This window comes from Ursus americanus, chromosome 16 (assembly GCF_024610735.1).
Source record: "Ursus americanus isolate L20-20 chromosome 16, mUrsAme1.1.p, whole genome shotgun sequence".
Taxonomy (NCBI): Eukaryota; Metazoa; Chordata; class Mammalia; order Carnivora; family Ursidae; genus Ursus; species Ursus americanus.
In genome coordinates, this window is record NC_142142.1 from 10,474,228 (window position 1) to 10,493,483 (window position 19,256).

General features: G+C 40.3%; 1 protein-coding gene across 3 annotated transcripts in view; it reads left to right on the plus strand.

Moving 5' to 3' along the window:
• The first annotated feature begins 1,719 nt into the window (after positions 1-1,719).
• Positions 1,720-19,256, plus strand: part of UVRAG (UV radiation resistance associated) — a 295,144-nt gene continuing 277,607 nt past the window's right edge. For 2 of the 3 annotated variants that reach the window (XM_045816172.2, XM_087868172.1), the window contains exon 1: positions 1,721-2,049. In XM_045816172.2, coding sequence (XP_045672128.2) covers positions 1,933-2,049 — 117 coding nt within the window. In that variant the 5' untranslated portion in view covers positions 1,721-1,932. Of the gene's footprint in view, positions 2,050-19,256 lie in introns of all 3 variants that reach the window. The other variant, XM_045816174.2, reaches the window with a different exon arrangement.

The following is a 19,256-nucleotide window of genomic DNA, read 5'->3' on the forward strand; positions in this document are numbered from 1 at the left end:
GGTTCATAGTAATTTGATACAGAAGCCTCAGGGAACTAATACAGCTTGGAAACAGAAAAGTGTTTTCTGTGAAATTCCACCAGATCTTGGCACTACAGGAGTTGAACCACATGAGATTTGGGATTTCCTAACCAATCCCTTCTCAACAAACACCTGACCACACACCCATGAGGAACCACTCGATGTCTCAGAATAGGAGACAGTGTGACATCCATGTTAGCCAGCCCTGGGGTCAGAGCCAAAGTGTCTTCAGGTGTCTGAACACCCTGGAAAGATAGTATGCTTACCTTTTATTAAGCTATTTTTAGTGCAATTATTATATGTGAGGCCTTCACTGGCACTTTTCATATGTTGATTTAATCCCTGCAGCAACCTTATTATTATTTTACAGTTGGGAAAACCAAAGCTGAGAGAGGGGAACTGGTTTGCCCAGGAACACATAGCTGGAAAGTGGCAGAGCCAAGATTCCCAAACCGCCTGATTCCTGTTGTGTCTGATTCTAAAACACTGTGTTCTTTCAGGGATATCAGTCCAGGTGGTGGAGAAATTCACAGTCTGGGAGTGCCGGGGGGGGGGGGGGGGAGGCAGATTGATATCCTGAAGAATGATTCAATGCTATTTATTATAGAAGCAATTGGTATATATGCTATCATTATGATCAAGGAAGTCTTCATGGAAGAGGTGGCATTTGAGCTGGGTCTTCACTTAAAAAACAAACATGTACTGATTATTCAGCAGGTCCTGGAAATCCAGAGATGAATGACAAGGTCCTTTTGCTTGAGGAATTCAATGTGTGTGTGTGTTACACACGTACTAAAAGACAATGCAATAGAATAATCAGAAATATGGTAGACGCAAGGTTCCTAACTCAGGGTTCCAGAGTAGATCAGGGAAGCCTTTTGGAAGAAGGGACCCCACCCCCGGACGAGACTTGATGGATAAGTAAGCACTAGGAGGAGAAAAGTAGCAAAGGTCTTCTAAGGACAGCATAAGCAACACACTCCTAGAGGTGAAACAGCGTCCTGGGTGCCCGGCACACCTTGCAGCTCAGCGTACTAGTTAGTGGAATGCGAAGAGGGGCGTGGACTTGTGGGTTGGAGTTGGTCACGGAAGAGCAGGTGGGACTGCCCGACAGGTTTCTGGTCTCCGTGCATCCTGCGTGGTGCCCTTCTGTCGAACCATAAAATACTCCTTTTCAGTCCCCTCATGTTCCTGAGAGGCCCTCAGGAAAAGGCTGCTCAGGGAGCTTGCAACAGTAGATGAGCCATCACGACCCAGCGGCGCCAAATGGGTCCCCGCCCTCCGAGGGAGGCCGATTACCATGGCAACTAGGTCCGGGCGGAAGTGGCTCGGAAGACTGACTCTCACTAATCAGGTGACTCTCCTGCATCCTGCACGTGACAACAGAGCCCAGGCGCGCGCTCTACCTAATCAGACTCCGCCCCTCTCTCCCCTTCCTGACAACTGACACAGACCTAGAGCAATGGCCTTTGCAGATCCGCCAGGAGACCCCGCCCCATAATGCTGAAAGAACCAATTAGACTGGGAAAAAAAGAAGCAACGCCCCAGGTTTCACCCCGGTTTGACAGACGCGATTTAGGCCATCCCCGGGTCCCTCCGCCCCGAGCTCATTCGGGCCGGCGATGGACAGACCTTCTACCCAATAGCACGTCCGATGTTTGTCGTTGGGTCCCACCCCCGCAGCAGCCGAACCAATGAGCAAGCCAGGTCTCGGCGGGGTGGTGGGGGTTGCACTGCGGTAATATGGCTCTTCCTTAGCCAGCGGCGGTGGCTGCCGGAGGTTGGGTACAGCAGTCCTGCCTCTCGGGTGGCGGGTTTCTGGGCTGCAGGGGCTCGGCGGGTCGAGGCTAGGCGGTGGTGGCGGATGCCCGAGGAACGCGGGCCCCGCCGCTTGGCGGCCCCTGGGTCAAGATGAGCGCCTCAGCGTCGGTCGGGGGCCCGGTCCCCCCGCCGCCCCCGGGCCCGGCCGCCTCGCTGCCACCCGGTTCTGCCGCGCGGGCCCTGCATGTGGAGCTACCCTCTCAGCAGGTAACCCCGTGGGCTCGCGGCGCTCCGCGGCGGGTGGGGGGGACGGGAGGAGGCCGGGGAGGAGAGCCCGTGGGCGGCGGGCGCACCCGGTGCCAGCCAGGAGATCTAGAGAAGTGCCCGGGGAGAACTCAGGGGACCGAGGACTTAAGGATTGTGAAGGGAGGGAGCCAGCGATGGCCGAAGCTCTGGGAGATCCCCGAGTCCCCGGAGAGATCCCGTTACTGGAGCCCGGCTGCAAAGAGACTGGAAGAGACCAGTGGAACTCCCCAGGGGCTCCGGCCTGAGTCCGCCTGTCCCCCGCTGTGGGGAAGCTGGGGATTCCCCTGCGCGGACCCTCCTCCTTATCCCTCCGGGGAAGGGGCCGGGGGAAGCCCGGGTGTCCCACCAGAGACAGGGAAAGCGCTTTTCCTTTCTCAGCCCATTTGCGAAGAAACCAGTTAGTCTGCGGGAGAAGTTGAGGAGTCTTTATGGTTTCTAGCGTTTACTTTTAATTTCCTTGTTATGAAGTACTCCCCTCAGCTTCCCAAGAGAAATCCTTTGGGACTTTGGGGTTTCCCTCCTGATTCTCAGACCCCCAAGGATCGCATTTCAGCAATTTAGGGGGCACTTTCCTTCTTCGTTCCCTTGTTCCTCCTCCCACGGAAGGAGGATTTGATGTATGTATTTGTGTCTTCCTCCATCCTTTAGCAGGGGTTTGAGGGCTTCTTGGGTCTACATCGTAAGGGGATAATAAAGAGAGGATACTGGAGATCTGACACAGTTCTTTGCATCGATATGTGTGCACAGTACTTCTTCCCTCCATCACTCCCTTGCCCTTAAAGTACTTTTCACCCTGCCTTGTAGTCCTCCTTGCAAGAAGAGGACCTAGGAAAAACTGTCAGTTACTGAGAGTTTACCATGTAGAATTGGTGCAAAGTGGTCAACGGCCAGTAGTTCATTTCATCCTGACAGCTCTATGAGATCGCTATTTTTATGATTTCCCATTTTGTAGTTCAGCAAACTGAGGCTTGAAGATGTGCAATCACTAGCCCAAAGCCTTGCAGTTGGGCAGGGCCATGTCTGGGTTTCACACAGCTGCGTCTGACCCGGTAGCCCATGCACGTGCTAGTGTGCTTGACACTGGAGCAAGTACCTTCAGGCAGAATGGAGCACGTTCCTTTACCCTTCCTTCACCTTTATATCCTTGCTGTAGTACTTGGGAAAGATTCTTCAAGAAGAAAGCAGAGTTTGGGACAGGGGGTGGGTGGGAAATGGGATGGATTTGAATGCAGTGGGGGGGGGGCTAAAGCAGAGAGCTGCACCGGGGATCATAGCTACAGTGGCCACTGAGCTGAATTGTGTGCAGAAGCAGGGCTTTTTATGTGGTAGAACAGGATTTAAGGATGGGCTTAGCATGTGCTCTTGTTTTGTGGTGCTGTTGGGAAGCTAGTTGTTGGAGAATATTAGGAGTTTGAGGGTGGTGAGGTTTGGATTGTATTTATGAGGTCCTGGGTGGGAATAGAAGTCTGGTAGGGGAGACCAGCCTCTGGAATGAGCATTAATGTGAATTTTCATGTGTGTGGGGAGGCGGATTATAAGGATGGATACTGAGAGAGGCGATGGTGGGCACTGTTGCAAGCAGCCTGGAGAAATCCTAAGGAGTTGAGGGCCAAGAAAGGTTTAGTTTGGAGGAGCTTTGGGAAATTTTGGGATTAAGAAAGAGAAAGCATCATTTGTTACATAGGATGCATTCTCTAATAACAGTTCACAGTTTAAAATTGGGGGAAATAATTCAAACTGTCCATGGAATACATTTAACTGCATTTGTAAGCCTTTGTCAGAATTTTTGGATTTGTACCAGGGGATATATGGTGGCTTAAGTGTTCAGCTGAATGCTGTATGAGCTCTGAGTATGGTATTTACAGCTTTCCGGGGGTGTCATCCTTCTTGAATTCTTGGAAGGTAGCCTGTGCAACAAAAATACTTTTACTTTTGCAATTGACGTTCATTTAGCTTTGTGGGTCAGAGTGCTCAGGTTTTTAGGGTACGAATAAATAACATTTAAAAAATAAACATTTTTGTGAAAAAATGAACATTTTTGGAAGTGTTAACTGTAAAACTGCACTGATTACTTAGTACACAGCTTGATGAATTGTCATGAATGAACACGGTTATATAACCATTACCCAGATTAAGAAATAAAAAATTAGTAGCATTCCAGAAGTCCCCCTTATGCTCCCATCACTACCTTTTCTTTCTTTCCAAAGAAACCGCTATTCTGATTTCTAACAAGAGATCAGTTTTTGCCTATTCTTGAACTGTATATAAATGGAATCATGCAAAATGTAATTTTTTATGTCTGGTTTCTTTTGCTCAGTATTGTTTGTGAATATCATAGGCTGTGTGTGTGTAAAACTTTTCGAGCATTAATTCATTGTCTTTTTTTTTTTTCTTGCCTATGGCTTTTGTATAATTTAAAAGGTTCAGATAAATTGGAAGTTCAATTAGTAACTTTCTTTTAAATAACACTTGGAAAACGATGTCATCTTAATAAGATCCCATGCTGTTTGGTAAGGTGTCAGTGTTTCAAAACAAATAAAAAAACTTGTTTTAGGATTTCTGTTGTAAAGTTGATTATCTCAAAGCATAGATTCAGTGATTCCTCCAGCCCACTTCTTGGCATTGTTGACATTTTGAGTGGGTGGGTGAGTCTGTGAGATGTTGAGCCACATCCATAGCTTTTGCCCACAATATACCAGGAGCACTCGTCCAGTTCTGACAATCAAAAATGTTTTCAGGTGTTAACCAGATGTCCCTTAGGGGGGCAAAATTACTCCTGGTTGACAACCACTGTTCTAAGATATATTTTCATTTTAGGATAGAGAGTATTCCTGCTATTTTCTAATCATTTATTTCAGTCTTCATTAAGTCCCATTGAGTCTAGTGGCTATTATGTTTAAAATGTTAATTTACTGTTATTAGTTCTAAAGGTATTGGAATCCTCTTCCTAATCTGCCTCCAGGAAAAGACTTATTTACTTACTCTGCTCAAAGAACAGTTCACAAAACTATGTATAAGACCTAACTTATTTTTGTTTTATTTTAATCCACTTATCCTTAAAAAAAAAAAGTTTAGTTAAGGCTGCATAACTCCTGAATCTTTATACATATGAGTAGTCCGTAATTATCAACCTGACTGTGTCAAATGGGACTACCACTGAATCTTTGCCTCCTTTTGCTTCTGTATAATCTTACTTTAACTGTAATTTAAGCATGAACTAGTCACACATTTTGAAGATTGTTTTTGATCTTTAATTTGTGGTTGAGGTTTGTAATTAGTGAATATAAGCTCATCTGATGAATAACTTCCTACACACTCTTAGATTTAGGGGTTTTGAAATAAAATGTTGTGTTTTGTGGTAGAGGCATTTAATACGTCCTTGAAAGTTTAACTAAGAGCGTTTCTTTCCAAAGTCTTCCTCACTTGAGTATAACCTAATTACATTTCTTAGATACTCAGAGCTGGGATGCTTTTTCCTGATTGTTTAGTGACCCTTTCCAGGGGGGTATACGTATTCCTTTAAGAATTTGATGAAAGCTGCACTTTTCTTAGAAAATGCATTTACATACATAAACAATTTTGCATGCAGTGTTGGTTCTTTTGAACCATATGTACATGGAAGACCCGAGATTAAATAGTACTAACCTGGTTTATTTCCTTCCTTTAAATTAAAAAAAAAATTACTATTTATTGTTTCTTTTAGACAATTGTCCGTATCAGTGTATATACATCTACCACATTTTGCTTAATAGTGTTCAGTTACCTTTGTTCAACTCTTGGTAGCCTTTGGATTATTTCCAGTTTTCTCTATTACATTGTTGCAGTAAATACCAATGTATAGGTGTCTTTGTACACTTGTGCTGATAATTCTGTAGGATGAATTTTGAGCAGTGAAATCACTCACAGGAGATATATATAAGTTTAGATTGATATAAGTATAAAATTATGCTTTATATAAAATATATAAATTAAGATTTTTATATATATTTTTTAACTTCAGAAGATACTAGCAAAGTGTTTCCCTAAAAGGACGTGCCCACTACACTACTGCTACCAAATTGTGACAGGATGTCTTTTTCCCTATTTTGTCAACTTTGGGCTCAAAAGTCTTCTCAGTGTTTTCAAAAATGACTTTATACAGACTTTATCTGTATGTAATAATATATATAGAATATAATCATATAAGTTATAAATATATGAGTATATATAACCTTCGTATATATGTATATATTTCTGTTATTTGAATTTGTATTTCTTTAATTATTATATTTTAAAATAGCTTCATTTATTGTATATAAAACATTATGTTAAGTACATGATCTCATTTATCCTTACACAACCCTGTGAATTTCATCTTTGTGTAGCTTTATGTAGCATTTTAATTTCTTTTTGTGAATTGCAGGTTTATTTATGTCCTTGGCATTAATTTTTCTGATTGCTTGCTCATGTTTTTCATTGACTTGGAGAACATTTTTCTTGTCCTGTTTTTGGAACAGGTAGGCTATATAGTGCTATTAGCCCCTGTCTCCCCTGCACTTTTTTAAGTAGACCTTATTTTTCAGAACAGTTTTAGATTTACAGAAAAATTGAGATGAAAAGATAGCACAGAAAGCTCCCATATACCCTACACCCATTTCCCCCATTCTTAACGTCTTCAGTAGTATAATACATTTGTTATGATTCATGAACCAATATTGATGTATTATTATTAACTGAAGTCCACAGTATATTCAGATTTCCTTAGTTAAAAAGATTGGGCTAAAATATATGTAACATAAAGTTTGCCATTTTAATAATTTTTAAGTGTACAACTCAGAGGCATTAAGTATATTCTCAGTGTTGTGTGCGCAGTCATTATTAGTATCTATTTCTAGACCTTTTCATCATCCCAAACAGATACTGTACCCATTAAACAATAATTTCCGATTTTCCTCTTCCTCCAGCCCCAGGTAAACTCCGTTCTACTCTCTGTCCCTATGAATTTGCATATTCTATGTACTTGATATAAGTGGAATGCTATAATATTTGTCCTTTTGTGTATGGCTTATTTTCAGCATAATGTTTTCATTGTTCTTCTGTGTTGAATGAAGCATGTTTCAGAATTTCATTCCTTATATGGCTAAATAATACTCTATTGTATGTATATGCTTTATTTTTTTTTTTAAAGTAAACCGTACGCCCAGCACTGTGCTCGAACTCAGAACCCTGGGATCAAGAGTCCGTCCTCTACGGACTGAGTCAGCAGGGAGCCTCTGTGGTTTATATATCCATTCATCTGTTAATGACCTTTTTCTGTGCCAGGATACCTTCCTGAAAGCACATTATGTTTGTCCCATCTTCTTAGTCTCTTGGCAGTGACAGTTCCTCAGATTTTCCTTCTTTTTGATGACCATGGCAGTTGTGAGTACTGGTCATGCATTTTGTAGGGTGTCCGTGTATTGGAATTAGTCTCATGGTTTGTTATTGTTGTTTTTTCTATGATTAGACTGGGGTTTCTCTGCTATACGTTTACTCTTTCCCATTCACCCCTCTATACAGTCCTCTTCGGAAGGAAGTCACTATACACAGCCCACGCTTAACGAGTGGGGGTTCCTGTACCCTCTCCTGGAGGGCAGAATATCTACATAAATTATTTGGAGTTCTTCTGCACGGGAGATTTGTATCAGTAACCACTTCCTTTTACAGATGAGGAATCTAAGGTCTGGGTAACTTTCTCAAAGTCACGCAGTATCACCACAGGGACTGCAGTCAAGGTGTTTGATCCCAAGTTGCTATGGGCACTCACTCTGCAGATTGCTGGCGAAGCACAGAAGTTTTAAGTTACCTTAAGGTTCAGGACCATCATGCTTTGTGTAGTTTATTTCCCACAGCACCTGTGTCAAGCGCTACTGATTATGTAGTAGGAGCTGTATATTTTTATTCATTTACGTATTCTTTCTTTATTTTTTCAGGGTTTATTTATTTATTTTAGAGAGTGAGCAGGTGTGCTTGCGGTGGGGAGGGGAGGGAAGGGGTAGGGAAGAAGGAGAGGGAGAATCTCAAGCAGACTCCCTGCTGAGTGCGGAGCCCAGTGCAGGGCTCAGTCTTCACCGTCCTGAAATCATGACCTGAGCTGAAACTGAGAGTTGGATGTTCAACTGAGTGAGCCATCCAGGCGTGCCTGTATTTTTATTTTTAAATTTTATTTCTTTATGAAAATTTCCTTTGAACAGCTTTACCCCCTAAAGAGAAGAAGGAAATGGGATTTGAAACACATACAAGAAAACAATGGTAGAGAAGCACCAAAAAGTTTTATAAAGCTTAATTTAGCGTACATGATATATATTTTCCCCTTATATGTTTATTAGATAGCTTACTTTTGCTAATCTAATTTAGTCATCTTTTTATTATATTTTCAAAAAGATCTGTTTTGTTGGTAAGGCCACTGAAGGCAGAGAGAAAGTTGTGTCCCACTGGAAATGAACGCTTCGTGCAGCACATACTGTGCTGTGTACATTCATTCCCTCCACAAATATTTATTGAGCCCCTTACTTATGACTCAGATTTAAGACATGTAATATCTGTAAAATAGAATGATAGCAATTTTTGGGCTGCTTTGGCCCTCGTCAACAAAACTGATGAGGAAGCTTCAGAAACTTGAAAAAAAATCAACAGCCTAAAATCATTTTTATGTGACAAAATGCCATAAGGAATGTAAGAATTTTTATTTGTTTGTTTCTTTGTTTTTCCTGTGAAAATGTTTAGTTCTCCTATGAAAGGAAAAGCTATGTTCTTATTTAGTGTTTACTTTACAATTTCTCCACAGGGTCACAATTTTTAACTTTGTGGCAGAAAATTCAGAAGTGAAACTGACTGGAAATAGAGCAAGAGCAGAATTGAAACTAATAAGTTGGGCCTGAAGTATATGGTGAAATGAAAAAAAAAGTAGGTTTTTCATAGTTTCCAAATGTGTACTTTTGATACCTGTGTATTTTTACCTGTTAGACTTCTTACCACTGGGTGGGGGGAGGTCAGGGATATTTGTCATTTTTAATGCCCTCGAATGAGTGCCGCAAGAAAGTAGGGGTATTTTAGAAAAATTAAAGACCCATCTATGTTAAGGGAGGAGTTGCAACATTTTAGGTTTTATACTTTGTTATAGGTCTAATGATATCAGTAATGTCTCAGGAAGAGTTAAACTTTTCTGACGCCTTGCATGATTTAGTAGGTGTCATAGACTTAGATTACATAGGTAGAGGAACACATGGAGAACGGAAAAGTTGACATTGGAATTTTCAGTGCTATAGGGGCGCCTTGGTGTCACGGTTGAGCATCCGACTCTTGGTTTCTGCTCAGGTCCTGATTTTGGGGTTGTGAGATCAGCCCTGCCTCAGGCTCCGCACTCAGCACAGAGTCCACTTGAGATTCTCTCTCCCTCTCTCTGCCCCTCTGGCTTGTGCACCAAAGCTCTCTCCCTCTCACATTCTCTTAATGAATAATTAAATCTTTGGGGGAAAAAAGGTATAATTCATAGTATACCTTCTTGGTTTAATATTATATAATCCTGTTTTTCATCTTCTTTTAAGGTAGAAGTGTGAATTTGAATCATAGAATTTTATAGATGCAAAATGTGAAGCCCTCGGAGTTGAAACTATTTCCTTGGTCATGGACTTGGTCCATCTGTTTATTCCCTTCCTCAAGGAGTCAGTAAAGAATATTAGTTTAACAAATCCGAATTGAGTGTTCCTTTAGTTCCTTTTAGTGACAGTTCCCTGACAGTTCCTCTTGTTTCTTTTAGTGACAGATACCTGACCAGATCCTGGGCCTCCTGAGCCGTTCTACTGTGCTTGGCTGGGTGTTGGAGAACTTGTTTCTTAAATTTATCTCTGTGCTTTGACACAGCATTTCCACAGCTCTGGGGATTTTAGGCTAGAATTGAAATGGGAGAAGGACTGTATTTTAAACTTCTCTTTACAGGCAGAACACTCAGACCCCACCCCCACGCCCCCTTTTATGGTATGAATTAGAGTGAAACTTTGGAAACTCTGTATTTGAAGTGATCAGTCTTCCTGTTTTGTCCCTGGGTACTTACCAGGCCGATCCTTTCTTTTTTTTTTTTTTTCCCCGTGTCTATTCTTTTTGAATAGTGCACTTAAAAGTACTGATTCTTTACCTTTTTAAATTTCTGAAACAGCAACATCTGGTGATTGTGGGTTCTGTGATGTCAGGAATTTCATTCTGTGTAATATTTGGCGATGATTGTCATAGACCTCATTTACTTAGAAAACTTACTAGGCATTGAAAACTCTAGTAAAGTGCATTCGTCGGTTAAAGGCTGAGCCAGGTAATGCTAAAGCTGTGCATTAGAACCTCCTACATAAGCGTCTCTGTTTGTTTGTTGGTCCGTTGAAATATCTGGTTTTGGGAATGTCCTGAAAAAAGCATTCAGATATTTTTAAAAACAATGAGGAAAACTGGGAAGCTGAAACTGGCTTTTGTCAGTAGACTCCAGGGTAAGAAAAAAGAGAAGATATAAATAAGTAAAAGTGGAAATCAGACTTACGATCTTTTTTTTTTTTCAGGAAAAGCTTGGTGTTCTTTACCATGACTGTACTTTTTCTTTTTACTAAGGGTTTAACTCTGAACTTTAAGTACTTCATATGTCATGTTAGCCTCTGTGAAAAGAAGTATAGAAGGAACTTACCTGCATCAGCTGTTTATTCGACAGATATTTATAAAGCACCTTCTTTGAATAATGTTAGGCATGTGATTAGAAACTGTATGCCTTGTTTCCTCCAACTTACTTACGTCTTTCTGAGGATATGAATTATTTCCTGTCATAGTGCCAGTCATTTTTTTTTAATGAGACAACAGGAAAACCGAACTTTTTAAAAAATATAACATGAAAATAACTTTCTTTAGAATTAGGAAAAAACTTTTTATAACCTTGATTGTGTGTCTTAATGAATAGAATAATCTCATTGAGAAAACTGCTACTGCTTTCATCCACTAAAATGTTAATATCTAGCTACATATGGGAAGCAGCAATATGAAGAAGATTTTCTACGTTTTCATTTTGAAAATAGATCACAAGCTCGCAAGATAGGCAGGTCGGCTGTGGGTGCTCATTATAGGTCTAGGATATTTTATAGTACTGTACTCATTACAGGAGAGAGTTGGTCCCATTATACACTTACTGTAGAGTAGGTATTTCAGGCTTGTTTTCGTGAATTGACTTAATGAGGTTTATTCTGCTTGGAAGGTACTTAATATAAATGTAAAAGTAAAGAACAGTTGTCTAGGTGCTCTGGAGTGGCTAGTTTACTTTTGATTTTCATGTTTTTCTATGAAAAGACATCAGTCAGGTTATTAGATGGGGACACTAGAATTGCAGAATTTCTTTTTTTTAATTTTTATTTTATTTTTTTAATTTTTTTTTTAAAGATTTTATTTATTTATTCGACAGAGATAGAGACAGCCAGCGAGAGAGGGAACACAAGCAGGGGAAGTGGGAGAGGAAGAAGCAGGCTCCTAGCGGAGGAGCCTGATGTGGGGCTCGATCCCATAACGCCGGGATCACGCCCTGAGCCGAAGGCAGACGCTTAACCGCTGTGCCACCCAGGCGCCCCAAGAATTGCAGAATTTCTTAATTGCACCTTAGCTGCATTTTTTGGGCTGCATTTTTGATAAATAAACTTGGCTATTTTAGAACTACCTGAAAATTACTAGAAAGTATTGCTCATGATTATTACCTTGAATTTTCAGGAAAAGTTTACATTATCAATATTCTCTTTAATGAGCTAGCAAAATACGCAGCACATTTTAGGTAAGTTATATCAAAAATAAAAATTAAATAAATTGATACTTAGAAGTAAACGTAAGACCTTAAAAATGGAAAATTTAATTAATTGCTATTAAAGTTCTGCTGTGTATCAAATACTGCATTAGACCGGGGTACATTTTCTCCAACTTCTCTTATTGTTGGAATACCAGAATATATTTGAACATAGTTTTACAATATTTTTCTTTTTCTTTTCTTTTTTCTTTATTTATTTTTAAAGATTTTACTTATTTGTCAGAGAGAGACAGTGTGAGCGAGCACAAGCAGGAGGGAGCACAGGCAGAGTGAGAATCAGACCCCTCCACCGAGCAAGGAACCAGATGCGGAACTCGATCCCAGCACCCTGGGATCACACCCCGAGCCGAAGGCACTCAACAGACTGAGCCACGCAGGTGTCCCCCTTTTTTCTTTTAATTTGTTTTTCATTTTTCTTGTGAGTGATTTCACAGTGTCTGGTGTTAGGTATTTTTGTCTATTATTATTTTTTTAAAATTGAAGTATAATTGATATACCTCATTAGTTTTGGGTATATAACATAATGATTTGATATTCGTGTAAATTATGAAATGATCACCACAATAAATTTAGTTAACATCTGTCACCATACATCTTTCTTTTCTTTCTTTCTTTCTTTCTTTCTTTCTTTCTTTCTTTCTTTCTTTCTCTTTCTTTCTTTCTTTCTTTCTTTCTTTCTTTCTTTCTTTCTTTCTTTCTTTTTTTCTTTTTTAGTAAACTTTACTTTTTTTTTTTTTAGTAAACTCCATCTCCAATGTGGGGCTCGAACTTATGACCTGAAGTTCAGAAGTCGCATGCTGTACTGACTGAGCCAGCCAGGTGTCCCAGTCACCATATATAGTTATAAGAAAAATTTTTTTTTCTTGTGATGAGGACTTTCAAGATTTACCCTTGTAGCAACTTTCAAATATGTAGTACAGTATTATTAACTATAATCACATTACATCCCCATGACTTACTTATTTTGTAATTAGAAATTTGTACCTTTGACCCCCTTCATCCAGTTTTACAATTTCTTTTTTTAACAAGTTCAGTTTTTAAAAAAATACTTTATTTGTTAGAGAGAGAGAGAGCGCACAAGCAGAGAGAGCAGCAGGCAGAGGGAGAAGCAGGCTCCCCCACTGAGCAAGGAGCCCAATGTGGGACTCGATCCCAGGACCCTGGGATCATGACCTGAGCCGAAGGCAGATGCTTAACCAACTGAGCCACCCAGGCGTCCCAAGGTTTTTTTTTTTTTTTTTAAGATTTTATTTATTTGAGAGAGAGAGCGTGCGTGATGGGGTGAGGGGCAGAGAGAGAGGGAGAAGCAGACTCCCTGCTGAGCAGTAGCCGACACAGGGCTAGATCTCAGGACACTGAGATCATGACCTAAGCTGAAGGCAGATGCTTAACCAACTGAGCCACCCAGGGGCTCCTGTTTTACAGTTTGTTGAAAACAGATAATCATTCCCAAAATAACTTTGGGAAACTTTGTTCTGGTCTTAACTTTTACAAGAGAAAATAGGAAAGAGATTGGATTATTTATACCTCTAAACTTTTAAACCCCAATGTTCCTCCTTTTTCTCAGTTGCCAGTTGCCTGACTTTTCTTCCCTAATATTTTCATTCCATATAAGTTGTGTTCAACTCTGTTCTACACTATCACTTGTTCAACAGTTATTTTTTTGACTTTCTGCTATGTATACCACATTGGTGAAGAATATGGATTCTAGAGCCAGAGTGAACTGCTGGGTGAAATCCTGGTATTTCCATTTCCTAGCTGAGCAGTCTGGAAGTTGCTTGATATCCCTATGCCTCAGGAAGGCTCAAATGAAATGGGCATAATAGCACTTACCCTGTGGGGTTGTTGAAAGGATTAAATGAGTCATAAATTTGCTTGAAAAAGTGCTTCGTACAGAGAAAGTGCTCCAGAAATGTTAGTTGTTGGCTTCTATTGTTATTGCTATTTGTTAGACACTGAGGGTACAGGATCAATAAGGCACTGTCCTTGCCTTGGAGGGACACATAATCTAATGGTTAAGGCAACTATATCAGCAAACCGTTTTAGTGTAATATAAGAGGTGATTTGAACAAATGCCGAGGTGGGAAAGGGAGGAAAAGCATTCCAGCAGAATGACCAGCTTGAATAAAAAGGTAAGATATAGAAAGGAATGGCAGATAATTAAGTGAGGCTGATACGTTTCCTAGTGACGTAGCAGGGTGAGGCTCAGACCTAAGTCTGCCAAGTTCGTGCTAGAACACAAAGACGGTGTTTGGGATCATTGGAATAAATAGCTCACAATTCGATTTTGAATTTAAACACACTCCCTTTGTTTTTTCAGGTTGATTTAATTCAACCCAATTTGTACATGGGAGTCTCTAGAACTGTTTACCCTCGTGCCGTACAGGCTGTCGCACAGGAGTTATTCTTCATGTTGTGGGTGAATAACTCTGTTTGTTATTGCTTTTGTCTATAAAAGTCTTCCCATATTATTTGCTCTTTAAAAAGTCAAAACTTCCTTTTTTTTTTTTTTAAGATTTATTTATTTATTTTAGAGAGAGTAAGTGCGTGAGCGGGGGGGGGGGGTGGCGGGGGGCGGTGGGACGGAGGGGCAGAAGGAGAGAATCTCGAACAGATTCCCTACTGAGTGTGGATGCCGACTCTGGGCTCCATCTCAGGACCCTGAGATCATGACCTGAGCCAAAACCAAGAGTCGGACACTTAACCGACTGAGCCACCTGGGCGCCCCCAAAAGTCAAAACTCCTTGGTGCAGAAATGCAAATAGGGCAGAGACCAGGGCTTTTATTTTCTTGAATTTATGTAGGAAAGGTATTCAAAGGTATTATTTATTAAAATTTTTATAAAGATTTTATTTATTTATTAGAGAGCACAAGCAGTGGGGAGGGGTAGAGAGAAAGGGAGAAGCAGACTCCCCTCTAAGCGGGGAACCTGATATGGAACTCAAGCCCAGGACCCCAAGATCCTGACCTGAGCTGAAGGCAGACCCTTAACCGACTGAGCCACCTAGGCGCCCCTTCAAAGGTATTTAGACTTCAGTTTTATTGTGTGGTTCCTGGCACATTGTGGATAGTCAAGAAATGTTGAAATGCTTTGGCTTGTTAGAGTACAGTGTATAGGAGAGAATTATGAAGATATGGGAATATTTATGAATGTTGAAAGTGTATTGGGACAGATTGGGATAGAAGATGGTGATAGAAAGTAGATTCAGAGCCTTTGGATTTATTTAGTACAGCTTGATTGTAGTGGAAGGGCCTTATTAGATGAAGGCAACCTGGGTAAGTTTTAGGGCAAAGAGGAGGAGGTGATGGGTAAGAAATAGTGGGAGGGACAACAGGAAGTTTCTGGGTTAGGATCACCAAATTATAATGTGCTGGTTTTGCTAGGTTTCCAACATTGATTCTGCCTGGAGTCAGTTATGCTACTATTTAATGCTTTTTGATGCCTTGCATCTCCTTTTGGAATTATATAGAGCTTACTGTTTGTAAGAGAGCTCTTGTTTCCAGGGGAGGAAGTTGATACATGCATAACTAGTATGCATAGCAGTAGTTTTAGGGCAGTGAATGAGGGATGTGGAAAAGAAGGAACATATGCCAGAGATATTGTGAAGGAAGAGAATTGATGGGCTGGTGACTGATCAGAAATGGGGGTGGGGCATGGGATATCTGCAAGGCAAAGAGGTCTCCTGGGTCTTGAAACAAGGTATTTGGGAAGCAAATACGTGATGTACATGCATCCATATACACACAGTCCAAGAGATCAGGCTTGGGTCCACATCTTAATTTGGGTACTTACCGACAGTGCGAACATGGCCAAGTCCCTTTACTTATATAAGGCCCCGATTTTATTATCTGAAAAATGAATAAGATGGCTAGATTAGTACTTATTAAACTTAAAATATGCATAAAAATTACCTGGGGATCCTGTTAAAATATGGATTCTGACTGGGTGGGTCTGTAGTGGGACCTGAGATTGTGCCTCTCCAACACGTTCCCAGGTAATCCTGAGTAGCAAAGGCTTAGATGACCTTCAGGATGTTTTCCATTTTTGCAGTTTTGTAATTCTATTTATTGAATGTTTGTCCTTTGGAGATCTGTAAATTTGAGACCAGGTCACCTCTATTTAGATAAATGAATTCTAAATCTGTCTCTTTACTTCAAATTAGAAATGCCTAAACCAATTCATCATCTTCTACTGATAACCACATCCCTTTCTCGACATCCCTATTTCTGTTAATACTTTATAAAGTACTTTATGATTTTTCAGAGAGCTTTTATATCCATTATTTCATTTGATCCTTAAAATAACCCATGGAGGTAGGCATACAGGAAATATCTCCATTTTATGGGAGGGGAAGCAAGCTCAGAGAAAGTAAGTGATTTGCTCACTAGTGAGTGGTAGAACTACCCTAGAGTTCAGAATTACTGACTCTAGTTTGAACTCTTAGCCACGATGTCACACTGCTTCTGGTAATGGCTATCACAGATAGCTGTGCTTAAAGGTTAGTTGCTGTCTCTGTTTTTTTAAAAATGTAAATTTGGTTTTATTTTAAGATTTATTTATTTGACAGAGAGAGAGAGAGTGCAAGCATGGGGAGGGGCAGAAGGAAAGGAGAAAGAGAATCTCACGCAGACTCCCCACTGAGCATGGAGTCTGATGCAGGGCTTGATCCCATGACCATGAGATCATGACCTGAGCTGAAACCAAGAGTTGGACACTCAACTGACTGAGCCACCTGGGTGCCTCTGGTTTTATTTTAAAAAATAAACAATATATTCATATGGATCACAATTCAAAGGTATATATAAGAATGAAGAGTCTCCATACCACTCTGTACTCCAAATACCCATTTTCCCTTTCCTGGGACAACCAGTGTTACCAGTTATATTTTATGCATCTCCAATAATTACATAATTATATTCTTTTTCCCCTATGAAATACAGATGCTAGCATGTTAAACACACTGACTACATAAACTTTTGTGGTTTTTTTTGAGAGAGAGAGAGCGAGCGAGCAAGAGTGAATAAGGGAGAGTGAGTGGGGGAGGGGGGAGAGGGAGAGAGAATCTTAAACAGGCTCCACGCCCAGTGCGGAGTGGCGCTTATTTTCACAACCCTGAGATCATGACCTGAGTTGAAATCGAGTCAGACACTTAACCAACTGAGCCACTCAGGTGTCCCAAGCTTTTGTGTGTTTGTTTTAATTAATGGTATATTTTACAGATTGTTCCATATCAGTGCTCAAACAGCTGCCATATAATTTATCCTTTATGGTCACTTAGTATTCCACCATAGGATATCTCATAATTTAGCTAGTCCCCTATTGGTGGGCATTGAACGTATTTCCAGTTTTTTGCTAATACAAACAATAGCGTATTACATATATTATAACACATATCTCTAAGTACATATTTTTTCACAAATGGAGAAGTGGAATTACTGAGTCAGAGAATATGTGCATTTGTAATTTTGGTAGCTATTGCCAGATTGCCATCTTCAGAGGTTTTCCATTTGTACTCTTTTCAGCCAAGTGCTTGTTTTGCCACTGCCTTGCCTCTGAATATGTTAGCAGACATTTTGGTCTGTGCCAATTTTAGTGTAGTTTTAGTTTGCATTTCTCTTATGAGTGAGGTTGAGAATCTTTTCATGTTTAAGTGTTATTTGTATTTCCTTTTCTGTGAATTATCTGTTAATATTCTTTGCCATTTTTTTTCCTGTTGGGCTGTTGGATTTTTTCTTATTGATTTTTAGGAACTCTTTGTATTTCGGTGAAATTGGTTATGTGAGTTAAAAAGTTTTGGTTAGGTTGTTTTTCCTTTGACTTTGCGTGTGACAGATTTCACCATGCATAATTTAAAAACGTTTTAGGTAGTAAAATTTATTGATTTTTTTTTTTCTTTTTATGGCTTCTGAGTTTTTTATCATTCTTGGGCCTTTGAGGTAATAAAATAGTTCTTCATGATTTCTTTTGGTACTTTATGCATTCATTATTTACACTTAAATATTTTTAAGCCATTTGGAATTTGATATAAGGTATAGGGTATATTTCCTAAACACACACACAGACTTACACACACATACCCCTTTTTCTTTTTCTTTCTTTCTTTCTTTCATTCATTCATTCATTCATTCATTCATTCTTTTTAATTTTTATTTTTATGGCTACTCTATTGCCCTAACATCTTTACTGATTAGTTCATATTTCCTTAAGGGCCTTTTGGCACCCTTATTTCTTTTGTTAATATTCTTTTCATCCTCAACGATATCCATCATTTAATCTCCCTGTTAAGCCCATTTTTGCTTTAGACTCCTATGTGGTCTTATCCTTTCTTTCTGTTCCTCTTAATATTACTTTAAAACTTTTTTATTATGGAAATTTCAAAGAATAGTGAAATATGTACAGTGCAATGTGTATTGTATATATCAGTGTATATTGAAGGGCATATATATGAGGGGGTGTATAATGAACTTCCAGGTACCTGTTATGTAACTTAAGTAACTGCCATGTAATGGCATATCTTATTTTACCTATATGCCTACCTAATCATCCTCCCTCCCTCACCTCAGTTATTTTAAAGCAAATTATGGCCACGATATTACTCTTTTTTTTTTAATTATTTATTTATTTTTTTGGAAAGAGAGAGAGGGAGGGAGAGCACAAGCAGGGCGAGCAGGAGGCAGAGGGAGAAGCAAGCTGCCCACTGAGCAAGGAGCCTGACGTAGGACTTGATCTCAGGACCCTGGGATCATGACCTGAGCCAAAGGCAGACGCTTAACCAACTGAGCTACGCAGGTATCCCCACAATATTACTCTTAACACTTGGACCACCGAGAGCTGTCTCCTGTCCTCCACTTTTTTTTTTTTTTAAAGATTTTATTTATTTATTTGACAGAGAGAGAGACAGCCAGCGAGAGAGGGAGCACAAGCAGGGGGAGGGGGAGAGGAAGAAGCAGGCTCATAGCGGAGGAACCTGATGTGGGGCTCGATCCCAGATCGCCGGGATCACGCCCTGAGCCGAAGGCAGATGCTTAACCGCTGTGCCACCCAGGCGCCCCCTGTCTTCCACTTTTTATCTTCCAGGTCATCCTTTGTAATTCTGTGTCTTTCTTCTTTGGTCTTACATTTCTAGAATCGCTGTTCCCTAATAAATGCTCATTGACAGCATACTGCTGGATTGTTTGACCTCAAATTGGCCTTTTTGTGTGCACAAACTCTAGCTCTTTAGTGAGGTTACATACTCTGAAATTAGGGAATGCCATATTTGTATCCCCAGAATTCTTAGCATGCTGTGTGAAGGAAATACCTGCAGGATAAAAGAGAAGGAAGAAGGGAACA